The sequence below is a fragment of the Microchirus variegatus genome, assembly GCF_963457635.1.
Source record: "Microchirus variegatus genome assembly, chromosome: 10".
Classification (NCBI taxonomy): domain Eukaryota; kingdom Metazoa; phylum Chordata; class Actinopteri; order Pleuronectiformes; family Soleidae; genus Microchirus; species Microchirus variegatus.
Genome location: NC_139811.1, coordinates 27,489,409 through 27,508,088, shown reverse-complemented (window position 1 = coordinate 27,508,088; position 18,680 = coordinate 27,489,409). Strand labels below are relative to the sequence as shown.

Below are 18,680 nucleotides of genomic sequence, written 5' to 3'. Positions count from 1 at the left end.
CAGGTATGCAATTGAAGGTTTTTTATTTAAAATTGGAAACAAAGGACATGAACAGCTGCAGGGCTTAAAATCTAGAATCAGCTCAACTCACTCGAGACTGTCGACTGATCCAGTTTCAGTAGATAGAATTAGTCACTTTTGCTCACACATCAATTGGTGATAATGTATTTGTCCTCTGCATTTAACCCATCTTTATTACACACCAGTAGTGAACACACACACACAAGCTGGACGCAGGACCAGTGGGCAGCACTTAACTGCACCTGGGGAACAATGGAAGATTGGGTGCCTTGCTCAGGGGCCCAGGATTAAAACAGCAACCTTCCAATTCCCAATTCCTTTCGTCTTGGCCAAAAGCTGCCTTCAAAGGAGGAAAACAACAAATAGCAACAAAAGACATATATTGTTTCCAAATGTCATAATTTTCGATGGAAGTTATAAACATGACACGACAAACTGGAAAAACAGACATGTCAACAACAGGTGCAGATTTATCTCCTATGCAGATTCAAGTCCTCTGTGTAAATGTTGCATCTCAGGGATACACATCCAGTGGCAGCTGGAAGTCTTTGAAGGTGTAAAAGGAGATGTCGCCATAGTCGACCACAGCGAAGACTACGGGGACGTCTCCACTCTGGGACGCCAGCAGCTTGACGGCTCGCAGGTCAGGCACAGTGCCATCGAAACTGAAACACAGCAGGGAGAGACACACATTAGCGTGGCTTCTCACCAGAGCAGACAAACATTGTTTTGTGTGACAAGTTGACGCAAAGCAGAGTACAAATATTTCAACTTGAGTAAATGATTTGCATATAGCAACTTTCTCTTGTTTCGCAATGGATGGGTAAATACGTGGATTTGCCAGTTGAGTGTAGTTGTGTTGCAATTTACAAAGTCATGAGAAATGTCACTTTCCAGTCAGAAAGGGCTTTCCCATGGTGTGATTAAGTCAACATTTTTGTTTGGCAGCATAGTACAGTCTTCATGTACTTCATGTAAAAAAAGACCGAACTGAAGTATCCCTTTAACAATGAGAAAAGCTGACCAACTGACCATTTTATTGGTCCAGGGGAAATTAACAGATTTTCTTTTTTTACAGACGAGCAGTCAATTTCAGGTAACTGATGTAATTACTGATTTATATTACAGTAAAAGAGGCAAAATAACCATTTATCTCTGATGAGTCGTGTATCACTTGTTTTCTGTAAACTGATGCCGAGTCAACAGGCTCTCTGATTGTCTGATTGTTCCATTACTTACCTGCACACACACATGTGGGAGTAAGGTTTCCCCGGGTTGCTCTTCTTGAATTCAGCCACCGAATCTGGTTGGTAAACACTGAAACAAATCCTCCACTCATCCGACTCTTTAAACCTGAGCGAACAAAGCAAAAGCTTGTCAAATTCTGGACAATGCGTCCCCCAGAAGGCAGCCAGCCGCTCAGCTTTGTCTCACAGCCTTTGTGGGTTTAAAAAACTTGCAATTAAATGCTATATTTACATGCTGCAAAATTTAATCAAGAGAGTGGGCAGTTGGTGTGTTTCCACAAGTATTTTTTTAGTGCCTGCTCCGGTGAGGCTCCAAGCAAGCTGATTGGTCAGAGTGCCGTCATAGGAAGAGATGTCCGACACAAGAACCCAAGCCGAACAATGCTGTAGATCAGTTAAAAAGACGCAACAATCCTAAAAATGTGGGTTAATCTCCAACAGTTACCAGGGAAATGTCTAAAATCTCAATATTTAACAGAGGAGTGTGGTGTATTTAGTGACAGCACTGCTGATTACGAGCAGCATCACAGACCTTGCCATTGTATTTCAGTCCAGTGACTGTGTCAGGGGGAGTCTGTGCTCTGGTCATGGAGGAAGTGCTGAACTAATATTTTTAATTAACCGATTCTAATGATTCAGTTACACTGAAAACCACTGCTTTACAAGTCGCTCATTTGTGTGTTTGTGTCGCGTGTAAAACGAAGAACAGCTGCTCCGTAGGTACTACATTGCGTAGATACTACATTGCGTAGGTACTACATTGCTTAGGTACTTCATTGCGTAGGTACTTTGTAGTGGAAAACCAACCTCAACCGCGCCTAGTCGAGATCATGGAGATACATCTGTGTCTTTATTATTCACTCACATAAAATAGATTTGCAAGGAAAAAAGAAATATATTTGAGAAAAAGAAGATGGGTTGCAAGGTCAAAAGTTTTGCTCGTGAATTCAAATAACTTGCTTGTGACTTGAAAAGTTTTGCTCACAACTCCAAATGCACTTAATATAATAGCAATATCCTAAATTTATGACACAGCTCGAGTTTTATTTTAGGTTATCTTTGGTTCACTGTGCGACACAAGACCACCAACTTCCTACGGTCCGAGGCTGTGTTGAGGCTAGATCGCTTCCTCCTCTCCCTCTGACAAGCCTTTCATGGCACTCTCGCAGCTCCTCATCGATGTGTCCCGTATAGCACGGCAGATGTCCCATTTTTGCAGCGTCATAAATATAAGATGACTACCTCTCAGTGTGACAGGCACATGAATGAATGAATGAATGAATGAATGAATGAACAGACACATTTGCTGCTGCGGCTGGCGAGTGACAAGACAGAGTGACAGGCGAACATCCCCTCATCAAAACGCTGCTTCAATGCAGGAAACATACAGCGGAGACAAAGCGCAGCACCTGTACACCAACCCATTTTTTCATACCATAAAACAAATAACATTACCGTAAATGGGTTATGGTAGTGGATATTTATCTTTTTTCTCTTTGGCACAATCCAGGAGCCAGTTCATAGGCAACCAATAGAAATTCTTCTCTCATCCATCAGTGTAGGCCCCGCCCATTAAGTGCAGTTAGAGTTGCGAACAAAACTTTATGTTGCGTGTACAACTTTTGAAGTTGCAAGCTTGCAAATCTTTTTTTTTGCTCGCAAATTAACTTTTTGCTCTCAAATCTCTTTTTTCCTTGCAAATCTATTTTGAGTGAGTGAATAATAAAGACACAAATGTATCTCCATATGTGATGGACTGACGAACTGTCTAGTGTGTACCCTGCCTATCGGATAAATCGGTAGATGATGAATGGATGTCGTGTCAGATTTAATGTTGCCTCAGTTTCGTTGGTGTCCAAGAATCAGGTTTCCCACCATACACAAACATTGTCAACAAGGAATCTTTTTTTAGTGCCATGGACAACATTTAACCTGGTCCCAAAAAAAGCAGAATCCCTGAGAATAAATTCAAGAAACACTATGTAAATTTAGCTGAGCAATGACACTTGAACACTTCAACTCAACATGAGCAATAGAAAGCAATTAAATGTAAATGTAATGTTACTAATACTAAAATTATTGTTTATTCTTTTCTTTTGCCTGATATCAGTACTTTTTTTTTTTTTTTTTTTTTTTTAAACCAGTTTGCAATGTAACCTCAAGAAAATAAATACATAAATACCTGGACACACCATCGAGTAAATTTGTCGACTTAATCACACTGATTTTTTCCAACAGGTCCCCTGGAATAAGAGAAAATGGGAGAGAAAAAAAAAAATCAGTTACAGGGTGCTATTCTAAATTAGACTGTGAATGTGCTTTTAAGGTTGAATAGGCAACAGTGTCAGGTAAATGCCAGTAAGCTATCATGCCTATTCTAGCCAATGAAAACAGGTTTGTTAATCAATGTATGGCGTGTTAATCAATGACTTTAGAGCCTCCAAAACTTTCCATCGCAAATTATTCCAGACCTGCAGTGATCCATCATCTTAAACTTTCCCTACACTACACAAGCTGAATCCATTGTCTGATGATTCCTGTAGCTCAATCTTCTGTACTCGGTTTAGGGCTTATTTAGTAATTTAGGAACACAACAGCTGTCTACCATATTCATTTTTTTATAAATATGGAAAGTGAAGAGACAAGTTGCCTGACATATTACCTGGTAATTAAACATATAGTCCTAATTAAACATAAACGCCAGAGTTTCCTGCTGGGAACTCAGGGATTCAGGGATTAAAAACCCTCTGAACACTAATTTCCTAATCGCTGCAGTTTCCTCCCCCTCTTCGGCTTCGTATAAGTCCGCTGTGTGAGATCATTTAGGATTCAGCGTAGACTGCGATGAGAACGAGAAAATTAAGTCAAACAAACCACGGTGTGCAAGCATCCGTTATGCAGCAGTGAAGTTGGTTTGAAGTTGGATATTGGACAGACACTCGCTCTACAGCGCCACCCAGCGCAAGCGTCAACACCCGTCTCTTTCACTTGGAGCAGCATGGTGTGTTTGTAGTTGTAGTTTCTGTGAGTGGGTTAAAATGTTATTTATCTTGGATAGCACTAAACTTAATTTATTTTTTAATTTGTGTGGTTTTATGTTTGCTTTTTAATTTGATCTGATAGTGCAATATTGTTTAAATAAATGTTGTCGATTGATTATATCTGCTTTTAATTATTTTTACAATACAATATTGCCTTTGCTAGTCTGTACCGTTGCATCCCTACTGGCTACCAAATAGAGGCTTGAAAACAACTCATACAGATGGAGTGTGACATCACACCAATTCACGACTGTATATCTACAAAGTTATTATGGTTTGTGTCTTGATATCTTGGAGGAAGGATATTGAATAGTGGACTTTTAAGTTAAATCAATTGCATGTGGTCTCACTGGTGGGTAGTGGTTGTCCCGGGTCATGTAAAGGAGTGACTTCTCTGTTCCACAAGTGTGCTGGTCGACCTTCACATCTACTCTGCCGCCGCGCCATGAGCTCCTGATACTCCTTCCAGTTTCTGCACTTCTGAACCTGGAAGGAAGGATGTCAACACTGTCATTTCCTAGAAAAGACTCTTTCAGTTATGTTGAATTGCTTATGAAACGGCTGCTAAAAACCTCTCTGTCTTTGTTGATGTCCCTCTGCCGCCTACATTTGTCATCTTCCCTCCCCTGCTCCTTTGAGGACAACACCACCTTCCGCAGGTTTATTCTCTGCCTCCAGGTGGCAACGTCACAGACTCCCACAGCTAAACCCCCCGGCAACAGTGAGGGGTCTGGAGATGTTAGGCTATCTGACAGAGACTGCCTCAAGCCCAGGTCAGGGAACAGGATGGAGCTAAAGTCCCAGCGTGAGGAGGTAGAGGTGGTGCTGTGATTTGATTCTTTGTACTCGAGAATATCTGCCACCCACCAGGTCTGGCCCCCATCTTCATCTGTTGTATTTGTGGTGGAAGACTGGACCTCCAGAGTCTCTGGAGAGGTTGTCAAGTGAGACTCAGGAGGTTTTCCATTCTCCTCATCCGTGTCCACTTCCATCATCTTCGTGGTGGAGTCTTGTTTTTCAGTACAACTGTGGCAAGAACACAAAAGCTGCTTTCAGACAGAGAACAAACATTCTCCAGAGACTGTCCAGAAAAGCCTGACTGTATTTTGTTGTATTTTTGTACAAATTGTCTACCATTACATGTTTCAGTCCAAAACACAGTCATGTTCCCATATTTCTGGTTATCCCGTGTGCTTATATTGAGCTTCTATTTCCAATACACAATTCAGCAAATTTGATCAATTCAGCCCAAGTAGTGATACAGAATATTAAGTCTGCTCATCATTAGTGTAAATACTGCCCCATCCTAAGGATTTAACAAACACAGGATGCTGGATGTACCTGGATGTTGGCATAGGGGAGGGGCTGACACTGCGTTTCCTCTTAAGCTGTCTACCCACTCTGTCCTGTGACTGAGGCAGGTTCAGCTGCTTCATGTACGTCGATGGCTGAGAGCTGTGAGAGGCCACAAAATATAATCCAAAAATATCCCCACAACTCACAGAAGAAGTTTTACTATGTTACATTTCCCATTACCTGGGATCAAACCTGTGCACCACGTAGCCAAGCCTCTTCAAATGCCCGAACACCTTTGTGAGGAGAGAAAGTCATGAGACCAGAGTACAGTGTCACACTCCACTGCCATGACTTTATGGTACTTTCACATGGATTACAATATGATTTTTTTTATCCTGGATGATATTCTACACACAACCAGCGACTACTCAGCTGTACAACTTCCTTTCTGAAACGCTCTCTCGTTTTTCATCCATGCACCCTCTTGCTTTCTCAGGTGCACATATACAGCAACTGTCTACTGTTTCTGATCACAACATACATTATGTCACACCAATTTCAACTCGAGTTCAAATATTAAAACTCAAATGACTCGAAAGTGTTGTTGCATTGACGTATAAGATTTCATTATGCAAAAAAAATCTAACACTGTGTTGCGATTGTTCCATAAAACTTGTACCTGATACTGAAGGAGGCTCACAGTGTTTGAGCACAGAAATCTCTCATAACAGTCCTGAATAGAGAGCGGCAAGTCCTGATAGAACACCTGCAGGTTTCCCTGTTCATAGAATGACACACAGATCAGAAACTTGCAGTTACTGCAGAAAGATTGTTATTTAAATAGAGTTTTGTGTTCCACTCACAGACTCCATCAGGTACAGAGCCTCTTCAGGGAGGAGATACTGTTTGCCATTTACAGAATAACCCATCGTCTGCCAAAACTTTCCCTGTGTGAAAAATATATCATTATAAATGATAACTACTACTATAGATTAAAAAAAACACGTAGTGGCAGAAACCATAAATAGTTTTATTAGTTTTATTTTTTATATTTATTAGTTTTATTTTAAACACGTCTTTATTCACTACTGCCATGGTTTCAGAAATGTGGTGTTGTATTGTGAACATTCCTGAGGTTTTGTTTTAATGTGGATGAACAGAAACAGACTTTGACGCAGATGCCATGTTATTGTGAGTGATAACTCCCCTACCAGAAACCGGTAAATTAAAGGACTCATAAGATCCTATTTCTCCAAGTTAACCTAGTTCCCTGGTGTCTTAATGAACATGTCTGTGACATGATTTGGTCAAAATACCATAAGGATGAAGCACCATAGCAGTGCAATCACCCTGCCAAAACAGCCCTGTTCAGAATTGTCAGTTTTGAGTTCCTGTTTCTTTAAATGCAAATGAGACATAGGAAATTACATCAGCGTCACTGAGTCTCCAGCAGTGGAAAAGCGATCATTTGCCAGCAAGTGCTTCCCCGAGGATGGAGTTGTTGCAGTGGAGGTGAGTGTTCTCCCGTGTGCAAAATAAAAGTGGGCAAAAGCAAAGCACCTGCCAGGAGGTTTTTTATATGACCAATAGGGCTGTAACGATTCACAAACTCACGATTCGATTCGTATAACGATTTTTGACCCACGATTCGATACATTCCACAAAAAACATTTAATTTAAACATTTACTTATATAGCAACTTAATGTAACATTTAATAACAATATTTTGGAACACTGTGAACAGATTTGAACATAAATAAATAAAAAACTAAATATTTCTCTCTTTTCTGTAACAAAATAATACTGTTGAAAAATACAAAGTAAATGATCAATCAGACTGGGATTGTTCCCCAAAGCATGCTGGGAAGTGTAGTTCTTCATTAGAAGCAGTTTTGTTCCAGTGGAAATAACTTGTTTTGAAAAACAGCAAAGGTAAGACAACATTTCCGCTTGTATTTCTTGAAAATCAGTTGTTGCTCTTATTTTGGGGCTGGATCCGTGAATCGTGTTCGTAGAGTGATACAAATGCTTTTCAATGTGTGAGCTGGAACAGGTTTTTCAGCTCCTGCAGGTTTGATCCATCGGTGTTTTAACTGCGTTTGGTGAACATAAGAATGGTTTATATGAGCTTTTAGCTGAGTTTCTGACCTTTCTGTGGGTATGCAGCATGTCTGTGTTTGTTAAAGTTAGATATGGTTTTATGCTGTTTTATGCTTTTGTTGCTGCATCTGACGCTGCCCCTGTAGCGGGGACATCAGTAAAGAAGAGGTTAACGCGATTAAAAAACACAGCGCGTTAATGACTGTAATTAATAAATCACAATTAACGCGATCATTTGACACCCCTAATAAAAATAAGTTTGGTAGCACTAACAGCTCATATCATGTGGCTGACTGGAAAAATAACTGGGAGTTAGAAAGGGCGTGTCACGATTCTGCCTTCTCACATCGCGACACAGGTTCGTGGCTCTGAGTGTCGCGATTTTGATTTCGATACGCATATCGTTACAGCCCTAATGACCAAACAATAAAAATGATGAATACAATGACAGAAGTAGGCCTGTCACGATAACAAATTTTGCTGGACGATAAATTGTCTCAGAAATTATTCCGACAATTACCAGGGAAATGTCTAAAATCTCAATATTTAATACAGTAGTCTGGTCTGCAACTGGCATCACGATGTCACTGTATTTTAGTCCAGAGACTGTGACACAGACACAGAGTCTGCGCTACAGTCATACATTTACACATAATACATCATATGAATAATTATGTTGTCTTTAGTCGTTAAATAAACCAATTTAAATTGAAAATCAATTTTATTTTATAAATAGATCGTGGATTGTATTTTTAGGCCATATCGCCCAGCCCAAGAGATTTAAAATCATTGTTTTTGGGACCATCATGAAGACTGGTTTGGCAGCAAAAAAAACTTAAGCACATGGAGAATGTGCATATGAATTTGCCATTCTGATCAACCACCACCAAATCGTTGATAAGCCTACTAGGCTTGGCACGGACGGAAACTGCTCCAAACTGGATCTTTTTCTCTCTACTTCTCCAGATAACCATGTTGTCACTGTCAGTGCACCTCTTGGATCCTACAACCATTGTGTGGTAACCTCTGGAGCAAACTTCAAACACAGAGTAAACCCGGCAAACACAGAACCTCTGTGAGAGATTAGATCAGCAATGCCATGGATAGGTTCATCCCCTCCAAGACAACCAAACATCGGTTGCAAATTAGCAATCCAAAGGAAACAAAATGCATTCAAAAGGTGGCAAAACAACCGAACCAAGGACTCCTGGGATTTGTATATCAAGTATAAGGCAGAGTGTCAGCGTGTTGTAAAATCAGCAGCAAAATGTTATGAGGGGCCGTGTAGGCCATAATTTTTTTTTTACCTCTCACATACACAATTTTACCTCACACACACAATTTTACCTCACACACACACAATTTTACCTCTCACATACACAATTTTACCTCTCACATGTAATGTGCAAAAACATGTAATGTGAGAGGTAAAAACTTGTAATGTGAGAGGAAGGCCTTCTGGTCATGTGACAAAAAGCAGGAACTGTGAACAGGTAGCGCATCAATGCGGCTGGGAGAGAATGAGAGCGCCTCGGCCAAGCTGCCGCTTTATTGAACAGTCTGCTTTCTTCACCAGAAGCCATTCAGAATGTATCAAATAATAAGAAGAGAGCAAACAATTCAATAAAGCGGCAGCTTGGCCGAGGCGCTCTCGTTCTCTACCAGCCGCCATGATGCGCTACCTGTTCACAATTCCTGCTTTTCGTCACATGACCGGAGGGCCTTCCTCTCACATTACATGTTTTTACCTCTCACATTACATTTTTTACACATTACATATGAGAGGTGAAACAATTGTATGTGAGAGGTAAAATTGTGAATGTGAGGTAAAATTGTGTATGTGTGAGGTAAAATTGTGAATGTGTGAGGTAAAATTGTGTGTGTGAGGTAAAAAAAAAAGGAATTATGGCATACACAGCCCCTCATAAAATGTCCTCTGTCCCTCAACTAGTCAGCGATGGTCAAGACTTTCTCTGCAAATGCTCTCAAAGACAATGGCAAAGCTCCTCCAAACTTGTCACCCAAAACCAGTGAAGTCCTTTCCTCTCTGAAGTTCTGGCCCAAAACAGTTCTCCAGAAACTTCAGAATTTGGACACCTCCAAGGCCAATGGTCCGGATAGAATATCGGCAAAAGTACTTAAAGAATGCTGCTCATGTGATAGCTGTACCAAGGGAAACAAGAGAGATCCTACTTCCTACTATAGACCCATATCATTGCTGCCGATAATATCTAAAGTCATGGAACGTATTACCAGCGACCACATCCGTAAACATCTTGACAGACACCGGCTTCTCTAAGACAGCCAGTATGGTTTCCGTGAGGAGAGATCGACAATTGACATACTTTCAAAATAAGAGCAAAACAACAACTCACTTTCAAGAAATACATCCAGAAATGTTGTTTGTTGTTATTTTTAGACAAATAGTGACATGTAGATAAAATTAAATGGGTTTTAATAATTTGGTACCTAAGAAACCTCAAAGCCAGCCCTATTTTACTGTGCTTCACTTCAGCAGCATCAGACTTTGCACAGCTCATGTCCACATGTTGTTACATGACCTCCATGTGTTTTTAAGCTCCTACTGCATATTTTAAAGGTGATATTTGCTTTAAAATGCTATATATTTTTTTAGGCGAGAGAAAAAAAATCCTTCATTGATCCTGTATTCAATGTGCATTTACTCCGACACATCTACAGTGAAACTTACAGCTCTGGTGGAATCTCACAAGTCTTATCTTTATTTTGATAACAAGATAATCAACATAGAGCTTGTAACTGCAGAGATTTACTCTTTTTAGTTTGGGCATGTTTGTCATTTTCGAGCAGGGACTCCAAAAAGAGGGTCAGGGAAGAAGAGGTTAATTATCAAAATTGTTAATTATTAAAGATGTTGATTAACTCATGTATTATGTTATGTATTAATCGAGTAATCATTGCAGCCCTAATGGGTAGTCTAGTGTACCCATTAGTTTAAGAAAAATTAGTCGTGAGGAAGAAATTTCAAAAATGTCCCTCTTTATCACAACAAAATTTACCACTGTTGTGCTTCAGCATCAGTGTTTGTATGTGAAGGCAACATACATTTTTCTGAACAGAGAGGGTACTCACAGCTGGAGACTGAAGCTCCACAACTTGGTCACTTGGGATCCATGTAGCCTTTACCAGGTTTCCTCTGCAGGAAAATACAATAAGAACACACACCATAGGTCCATAGCAGCCTTTCTCAGATGTGTGAATTGATCAATGTAGGTGGCTTTGGATAAAAGCTAAATGACATGTAAGGTAATGTAATGTCCCAACCTGACTCTGCTGTTACTATTGTAACTATTGGGGCTTTTTCCTCAACTGTGTACAGTGCAGATTTGACAAAGCCATGCTTGTGGCTTAATTCAATGGTACATGAATGAAACACTGTGCTTTCTGTGAAGTATAAGGGCCACATTAAGCCCAAATTATACTCCCGTGCACTGCGAAAGTTACGCATGAAATATTTTTTAAGTGTCCGTCACTCCGTCAAGGGACAACGGAGACGGTAAGAGCTGCGATTGGTCCTCAGGACAGGCCGAGCGAAGCTGCTCTGTGCCAGCTCACAGTGCGCACCAAGCGTCCACAGAGGCGGAGCTGATCACCGCCGACAACGTCGCTGCCAAACTATAAATACGTCATATCTTAACACACACAGCACATGTTTAGACTCTGAATGGCCAATTTCTCGCCTCAAATTATCTTAAAACTGCGTTTTAAGACTGTTGTTGTTGAAACAGTGGCCGTTTCTCACTTTTCTGTGACGGAACGCAGTTTTAAGATAATTTGAGGCGAGAAATTTGCCATTTAGTCTAAACATGCTGTGTGTATTAAGATATCACCTATTCATTCTGTCCTGAGGACCAATCACAGCCCTTGCCGTCTCCGTTGTCCCTTGATGGAGTGACACTTAAAAAATATTTTGTGCAGTCGGACGATGCAGAGGCTCTCCGTCGACGTAGAGCACTTTACACAGGAGTATAAATTGGGCTTTAAAAAATATTTTGTGCAGTCGGATACGACGCAGAGGCTCTCCGACAGGCTCTCCGTCGACGGGTTCTGAGGGTTCTGTGTAACCTACGTAGAGCACTTTAAGCAGGAGTATAAATTGGGCTTCAAGGGAGCTGCTGGTCAACTGCTGCCTTGTTTGGTAAATTTGTGTCCCTTTGGTTAATCTGAAAGAAAGATTTCAAACACTGAAGTCATAAAATACCACATTTCAAATTACTGATGAAGGCACCAGCGGATCAACAAATCCAATGTACCATGCTGTGAAATCATTGATTTTCTCTATGGACTTTGGTGTGGGGAGAGCAAGTGGCTTAGAATGTTCCTGTTGGAAGAGGCTGTCCTACAATGAGATCATGAGCATGGATATATTCTTAAAATACTATGTACATTTCATTAAGTTCAGCATGTGAGGAGCCTAATCGCCAGTGTTTCTTTATGTTCTAGATGCCAGCCGTTTTCACTGCTAAACTCTGAGCTGTCCCTTTAATATTTCACAGTCAGTATATAAGAGCACTGTTTGAGTAGCCTTAAACCCACTGACATGACGTTCACTCACAGCCTCTCCACTCTCTCCTCTGATGTGAGGCTCCAGTGTTCACTCAGACTCTGCTCGAGTCGCTGTCGCTGTTCGTTTGAATCGTTGGAAAAGAAGTCCTTCTGTCCCCTCACTGGGATCTTGTGACACCTGGACCGAGCGGCAAACAACTCAGATGGACTGGAATTAAAAAAAAATAAAAACGTGACAAAGATTAAACGTGACTTTATTCCAGCCCCCCGTGATGATAATGCTAAAACTTTAAAATCGACTTTTCCACGTATGTGTCTACTCCATCACTCATACAGCTGAGAGTGGGGAGCCGCGGAGTGAAACAACGTTTGATTTAACATACATTTACGTTGTTTCAGGCGACAACGCACCTTAACATTTCGCTGTACCGGCTTTCCGCGCAGTCCGTGCTGTTTTGCTCCGCCATGTTTGCTGCTAGTGTAGCCCCGTCCCTCCATGACGTGACGTCCCCTCTGGGTCCTAAAGCCCGCCAAGTTAAAAGATAAATGTAGGTACACTCGCTGCCAGCAGAGGGGGTGAACAATAAAATAAAATGTAACCAGAGGCCCGTTGCACAAAAGTAGGATTCAACGAAAGACCAAGCCAGGATGAGCAGATGAATCCATGATTCATCAAGCCAGGTGAAACCAATCCTGGATCAGTGCGTACGCGACTTCCTCAAATAGTCCTCGCTGTCAATCGCAGATTCTCAGATTCACCATGACAACTAGAGCGGTGTTCTTTTCCTCCTCGGAGGCCGAAATCCTCATGGAGGCTTACGAGCAGGTGAAACACCAATTCCAAAAGAAAGGAAACACGGCCAAGATAATTATCCAATGACAAAAAGCGTGGGAAAGCATTGCCGACCGCCTGAATGCATAAGTAGCGTGGAAATACAATTAATTCTATGGACTGAAATATGTGCAACCAGAAACTGAATTTAAGTCATTTATATTTGAACTGCTAAACTTGAATGATTGAATTGGAAAAAATTAATGTGAATTCAAAGCAGAGAAAACGTAAACGTAATTCAAAAATGTGGTCTGTGTATTAATATGTGATGTATTTATAGTTTGGCAGCGATTTTGTCGGAGATGATCAGTTCCGCCTCTGTGGACGCTCCGTGGGCGCAGTGTCCAGCACAGAGCAGCGTTTTTTCGGCCTGCCCTGTTGAAATGATCCGCTGGCTCAGACGGCTCCGTCTTTAGATATTTGGTGTAATAGATAGATTTGTTGTTGACGCGTTACCTTCTTTTCTAATATTAATAATATATTTTTTTATAATATTTTCTAATTTATTTCTAAACATTTTGAACTGACCTTTCTTGCGGACCAAGTCCTTCCCTGTATGCCTTTGCATCTATAACGCGTTTTGGGCACCTTGTCTGTGGTTTCGGACATTTATCCATCAGTTTAGAGTATCTAGAGTACCTCCAATATGTCCACGCATCCGGGTTACTGCCCCGAATGTGACGTACGTGAAAACCCTATATGGATTTGTTCTACATTCATTTCAATGTGCAGACATGTAGGGTGTATTATATACAGACCTTTGAATGTGTTCTATAATATCCTTTGAATTTGTGCTTTCTGTCTTGTAGAGACAGAGTTCAGTTTTGAAAGGAGCTTGGATTTATCCTTATTCAATAAAGCAACATCATGTTAATCTTTGATGTGTTTTTATATTTATATGGTGTGTATAAATATAAAATTGATTGGATTGTAATCAATAATCACAAATGTTTAGATAATGACAGGGGGTAAATGAAGTGGGCAGTGGAATAACTATTGGTTTCCATTTGTGGTGACTGCTGGCTGAGTATGGAGGATGAAAAGTGCCAAAATTAAATGTGTGAATTAATTCAATCAATCAATCAATCAATCAATCAATCTTTATTTGTATAGCCCACAGTTTACAAAACATAGTTTGTCTCACGGGACTTCACAGGGTTGTTAACATCCTCTGTCCTTAGACCTTCGACCAGGGTAAGGAAAAACTACCAGGGAAAAAACCCTTATAACAGTAAAAAGGGTAGAAACCTTAGGGAGAACCACAGGTGAGGGAGCCACTCCCTGGACGGACAGACGTGCAGTAGATGTTACCAAAAACATACAATACACAATGACAAGAATAAAAAGTGAAAAAGTCTTTAAATGCCAGGATCATCTGGATCACTGGGTTTGTCACAGTCTGTAGTGAAGACTGTTGTGGTCAGAGACTTGAAAATGACGGAGTCCTCTTTCCTGTCCTGACCTCATGTCGTTCACTGGTGTCAGCAGAACTGTAAGAGATTAAACATCAGTTAGAGATGTGCTACATGTGGATTTATGTGCTACATCTCATGGGGGGACATCGGGTAAGTGGTGAGGGATGAAAAAATCGAGGACGAACGAGAAAGTGCGGCTCGTGCGAAGTCTGAATGCTCATTCTAAGTGCATGATGGGAAATTCCCCCAGCAGTCTAAGCCTATGGCAGAATAAATGTGAAATTAAATGTGTAATTAATTAATGAATTAATTAATTAAATGTGTCAAAATACCAATTTATTTTATGCAATAACATATATAATAATTTCACTATTTCATTGATAGTTTCATGTTCAGAAAGTTCCAAAATTAAATAAATAAATAAATGTGTCATTAATTCATTAAATGTGTCATTAATTCATTAAATGTGTTGTTAAATGTGTCATTGATTAATTAAAATACCAATTCATTATATGTAAAAAATATATATATTTATTTCACTATTTAATTAATTATTTCATGGTCCGTGTTGCAGTCATGGATGTATTATACGAACTGGATAGAGCTCCGCCCCTTCGCTTCCGTTCATTCCAATGAAGCTGCTCACCTAGCGCATATGCCAAAAAAGTTTTTGACTTCCGAGTTTATTTCCAGGTTATGGGGCCCATAGAGCATGTGCAGTAGTGTCACTACCATATAAAGATCTATAAAGGCCCGTGTCCATGTCTCGAGGTGTCCTGTGGACACTTTTACAGGCGTCTCTTTTACTATTGCGGTCAATGGGAAAATTGCTTTTGATCTTTTTTGGGGTTTTCTGTTGCAGTACCCACAGTGGCCACCATGTAAAACTTGTCTTCAAGGCAGAGGGGGCGGTGCTCTATCCAGTTCATATTATACATCCATGGTTGCAGTGCATCATTAATTTATTTTATCTGTCAAACTCAGCCATCAAATTCAGTGGGCGGGTTTCTAACACCTGATTGGTTATGCTGCACATGAAGTCAAGTCAAATCGATTCCAGATAATGTATTGATGTAGAGCTAGTGAACACATTCCTATACACTGGGTGGCGCTAGTCACCTCTACGTTGGTTTCATGGATGTATAATATGAACTGGATGGAGCACCGCCCCTTCGCTTCCGTTCATTCCTATGAAGCCAAGTAGGTCTAACTCCGGGCCGGAGTAACCACGCCATCCGTCCCCTTACCATTACGGGCACTCCCCTTACACGCGGGCACGCCTCCTCAACACTTTTCTTACACGCAGGCACCTCTCCTCTGACGTGATGACGTTTGCTTTTGTCGAAACTTTATTTATACACGCGTATCCCATGCAAACTCATTGACAGAGACTTTTTACCACGGTGTGCGACAATAATAGAGACGAATAAAATACTCGCTGACATTTATGAACACATAAGTGTACTTTGTATGCAATTTATGAATAATTAAAGCCACTTTGTAAACTATTAAATAATATAGCCAAACTGCTAAAATATATAAATGCAGATTATACACATACACATAATTATCACGTTTCTGATATAATGATCACGTTTACAAAATAAAGTATCACATTCATAAAATATAATTATAACGTTTATTAAATATAATGATCACGTTTATAAAATATAATGATCACGTTTATATATTACAGTATCACATTATAACGTGATATTGATCCCCAAAAAACATTTCCACTGTGACAGCAATAGCTTCTGTAAAATGTAACGTTTGTGAGTAATTTAATTTATTTTTGCAAACTTCCATGATCACAGCAAACTGTAGGTTATAAAAAGTTGTGTTTAATAGCCTACACTTTTTGAATGTCTTATTAGTCTGTTTGACATAAAAAGTATTAGAACTATAGAAGTCTACTTGTTCTGTTTTTACACTCCCATGAGGTACAACTACGAAATCACTCAACAAAGCTTTCAACAAAATCAACAATAAACTAAACTATTGCTGATTATGTCATTAAGGAGTTGTTACCTATTTCCAGGTAGATATGTGAAACACTGGTATCTGAATCAAACACAGACATCAGTGGATATTTTGACGAATGAAGTCATACAAAAGCTCTGAAACACTCGATTCTGCACAAAAAGTTGTATAACTTTCAAATCCATGTAATGAATACAAGAAATTAATGATATATTATTTTTATTCGTTCCAGGTTCTCCTGCTTCCTCCCACAGTCCAAAAACATGCAGATTTGGGGATTAGGTGATTTGGCCGTAGGTGTGTGAGTGTGAGTGAACGGTTGTTTGTCTCTATATGTGTCCCTGTGATGAACTGGTGAACTGTTCAGGGTGTGACCCCGCCTATCGCCCTATGACAGCTGAGATAGGCACAGCACCCCCCCGTGACCCTTCAGTGGAGGACAAAGTGGTAGGTAATGGACAGATGGATGGAAAACATTTTGACTCAAATCACAGTCGCTGAAGAAAGTCCTCACTCTCTAAAGCGCTCTGGAATCTGGCCAAGAGGCTTTTCGAGTTTGAGCCTTGCTTCATCCGACAGGCTCTGGCTCTGAAGCTGTTCGCTGAGCAGCGTTATCTCACTGATAAGACAAAATGATACAACAAAATAATGAAGTCATTAATGACGCTCACATACATTTGGGAATATACACTGCTGTGAAAGTTGGTTTAACAGTTTTATAAACTATCTGACTTACCTCGAGTCAAACTTATTTTCACATTTGTACATCTCAGTGGCTTTGTCCAGGGAAATGGAGTGTACAACTGCCAGGGCGAATATTGTTGCCTATGTCATGAAGATTAAGATTTAAGATTGTGTTGGACAGTGATCATGTGTTAAAAGGAGACATATGCAGTTATATAAAATATGTAGTCTTTGAATCAGTGTCTGATATCTCAACTCTGGCAAAAGTACATCCATGACGAAAGCCACTGGAGCAGCGTACTTCTTGTCTGTCTTTGTACAATCAAGTACTCCAGACAAGAAGCTCATCACCTTGTCCACTTGGTCGTCTTCTTCAAAAAGAATGACGACCCTGTCCTCCTTCTTGGCCCAGGGAGACACTGTGCTGCCGCTGATGATTTTCTATAAATATATTATAGGTTTTTAGTTTGGGTATTCATATATAAATACAATAAATAAATAAATCCCAAACAAAATGCTTTTTGACAAACTCACTTGAAGGTGTTGCAGCATGCCTTGATCCTCAGTAATTGCTTGAACTAACAGGCAACTGGACTCACGCCGTTTCTTTTTTGCCTGTTGGGCCCTTTCCTAAAATGAAATTATACAATGCATAAATATGCAACACTGTATATATTCAAGTACTTTGAGTAAGACAATTTCTTTCCCTGATTATTTGCACTTCCTTACGTACCACAAGACTCTTTGTGGATGCATCATCGGAGCTGACCATAGTAACATCACTGCCCTAAATGGATACACAGATAAGTTTGAATGAGACAGAACACATCTGTGTGTTTACTGATGTATGAAAGAAATGCTTAGACTAACCAAGTCTTTTGCAGGAAAGATGTACGGCATCTTGCTGTAAATATGGTCATCTGCATCCGATGGCACCTGTAGACGATCATCATCACAATCAGAATTGTGCCAGCATGTGTCATATGCAAATGTTGCAAATCTTCAAATGGCAAATCGGACACTGAAAAGTGTCTGAGTCACATTGCCTCAGCTCAGGGCCTGCTCCAACAGGAAAGGTCATGTTGCTCTGTAAGATAATTTTAATATTTAATATTTAATTACATTTCTTTTGTATTTTTAATAGGGAACATGTTTCATCGACAATCCAGTAGAAATTAACTGGATTATATTTGCCTATAAGACTTTACCTGTCCTAAAATATATGTAGGCTAACTGAAATGAAATAAATTTAACTGTTGACTGTGATTCAACAGAACTTTTTATCTCTAAACGTGAAATATATTATTCATTATCAAATGTTTCATCTTTACAATTGTAGAACTGAGGTCACGTTTTCAAATTAGCAAAGCTGTGTGCAACTTCAGTCATTTAAAGATTTTAAAAAATGACTAGATACAACTAAATAAAGAGCATGTAGTTTATCGTAAACGTTTCTTAGTGGAAAATGTGACTCACTTTGTCAATGTTATAACCTGTATGAGTAAAGGCATTTAAG

At 39.9% G+C, this 18,680-nt stretch overlaps 1 protein-coding gene across 1 annotated transcript; it reads right to left on the bottom strand.

The window, feature by feature from the left end:
* Window positions 1-407: 407 nt before the first annotated feature.
* On the bottom strand, window positions 408-12,448 carry tsen54 (TSEN54 tRNA splicing endonuclease subunit). Its single transcript, XM_083895907.1, has 11 exons — window positions 12,300-12,448; window positions 10,817-10,880; window positions 6,469-6,552; window positions 6,285-6,383; window positions 5,846-5,898; window positions 5,651-5,764; window positions 4,882-5,335; window positions 4,660-4,795; window positions 3,451-3,511; window positions 1,261-1,374; window positions 408-686 (listed from the first exon to the last, which is right to left on the bottom strand). Exons 3-11 carry the CDS (start codon window positions 6,532-6,534, stop codon window positions 536-538), a joined length of 1,248 nt encoding a protein of 415 aa, XP_083752033.1. The 5' UTR covers window positions 6,535-6,552; window positions 10,817-10,880; window positions 12,300-12,448; the 3' UTR covers window positions 408-535.
* Window positions 12,449-18,680: the final 6,232 nt, after the last annotated feature.

Bases quoted from the DNA above. Each gene is read 5' to 3' on its own strand.
- tsen54 (XM_083895907.1), bottom strand. From the start codon at position 6,534: ATGGGTTATTCTGTAAATGGCAAACAGTATCTCCTCCCTGAAGAGGCT. The intron at 5,899-6,284 runs GTACAAGTTTTA...CTCCTCACAAAG, and splicing joins TGAGCCTCCTTCAGTATCAG to GTGTTCGGGCATTTGAAGAG. The intron at 1,375-3,450 runs GTATTTATGTAT...TTGTTCGCTCAG, and splicing joins TTACTCGATGGTGTGTCCAG to GTTTAAAGAGTCGGATGAGT.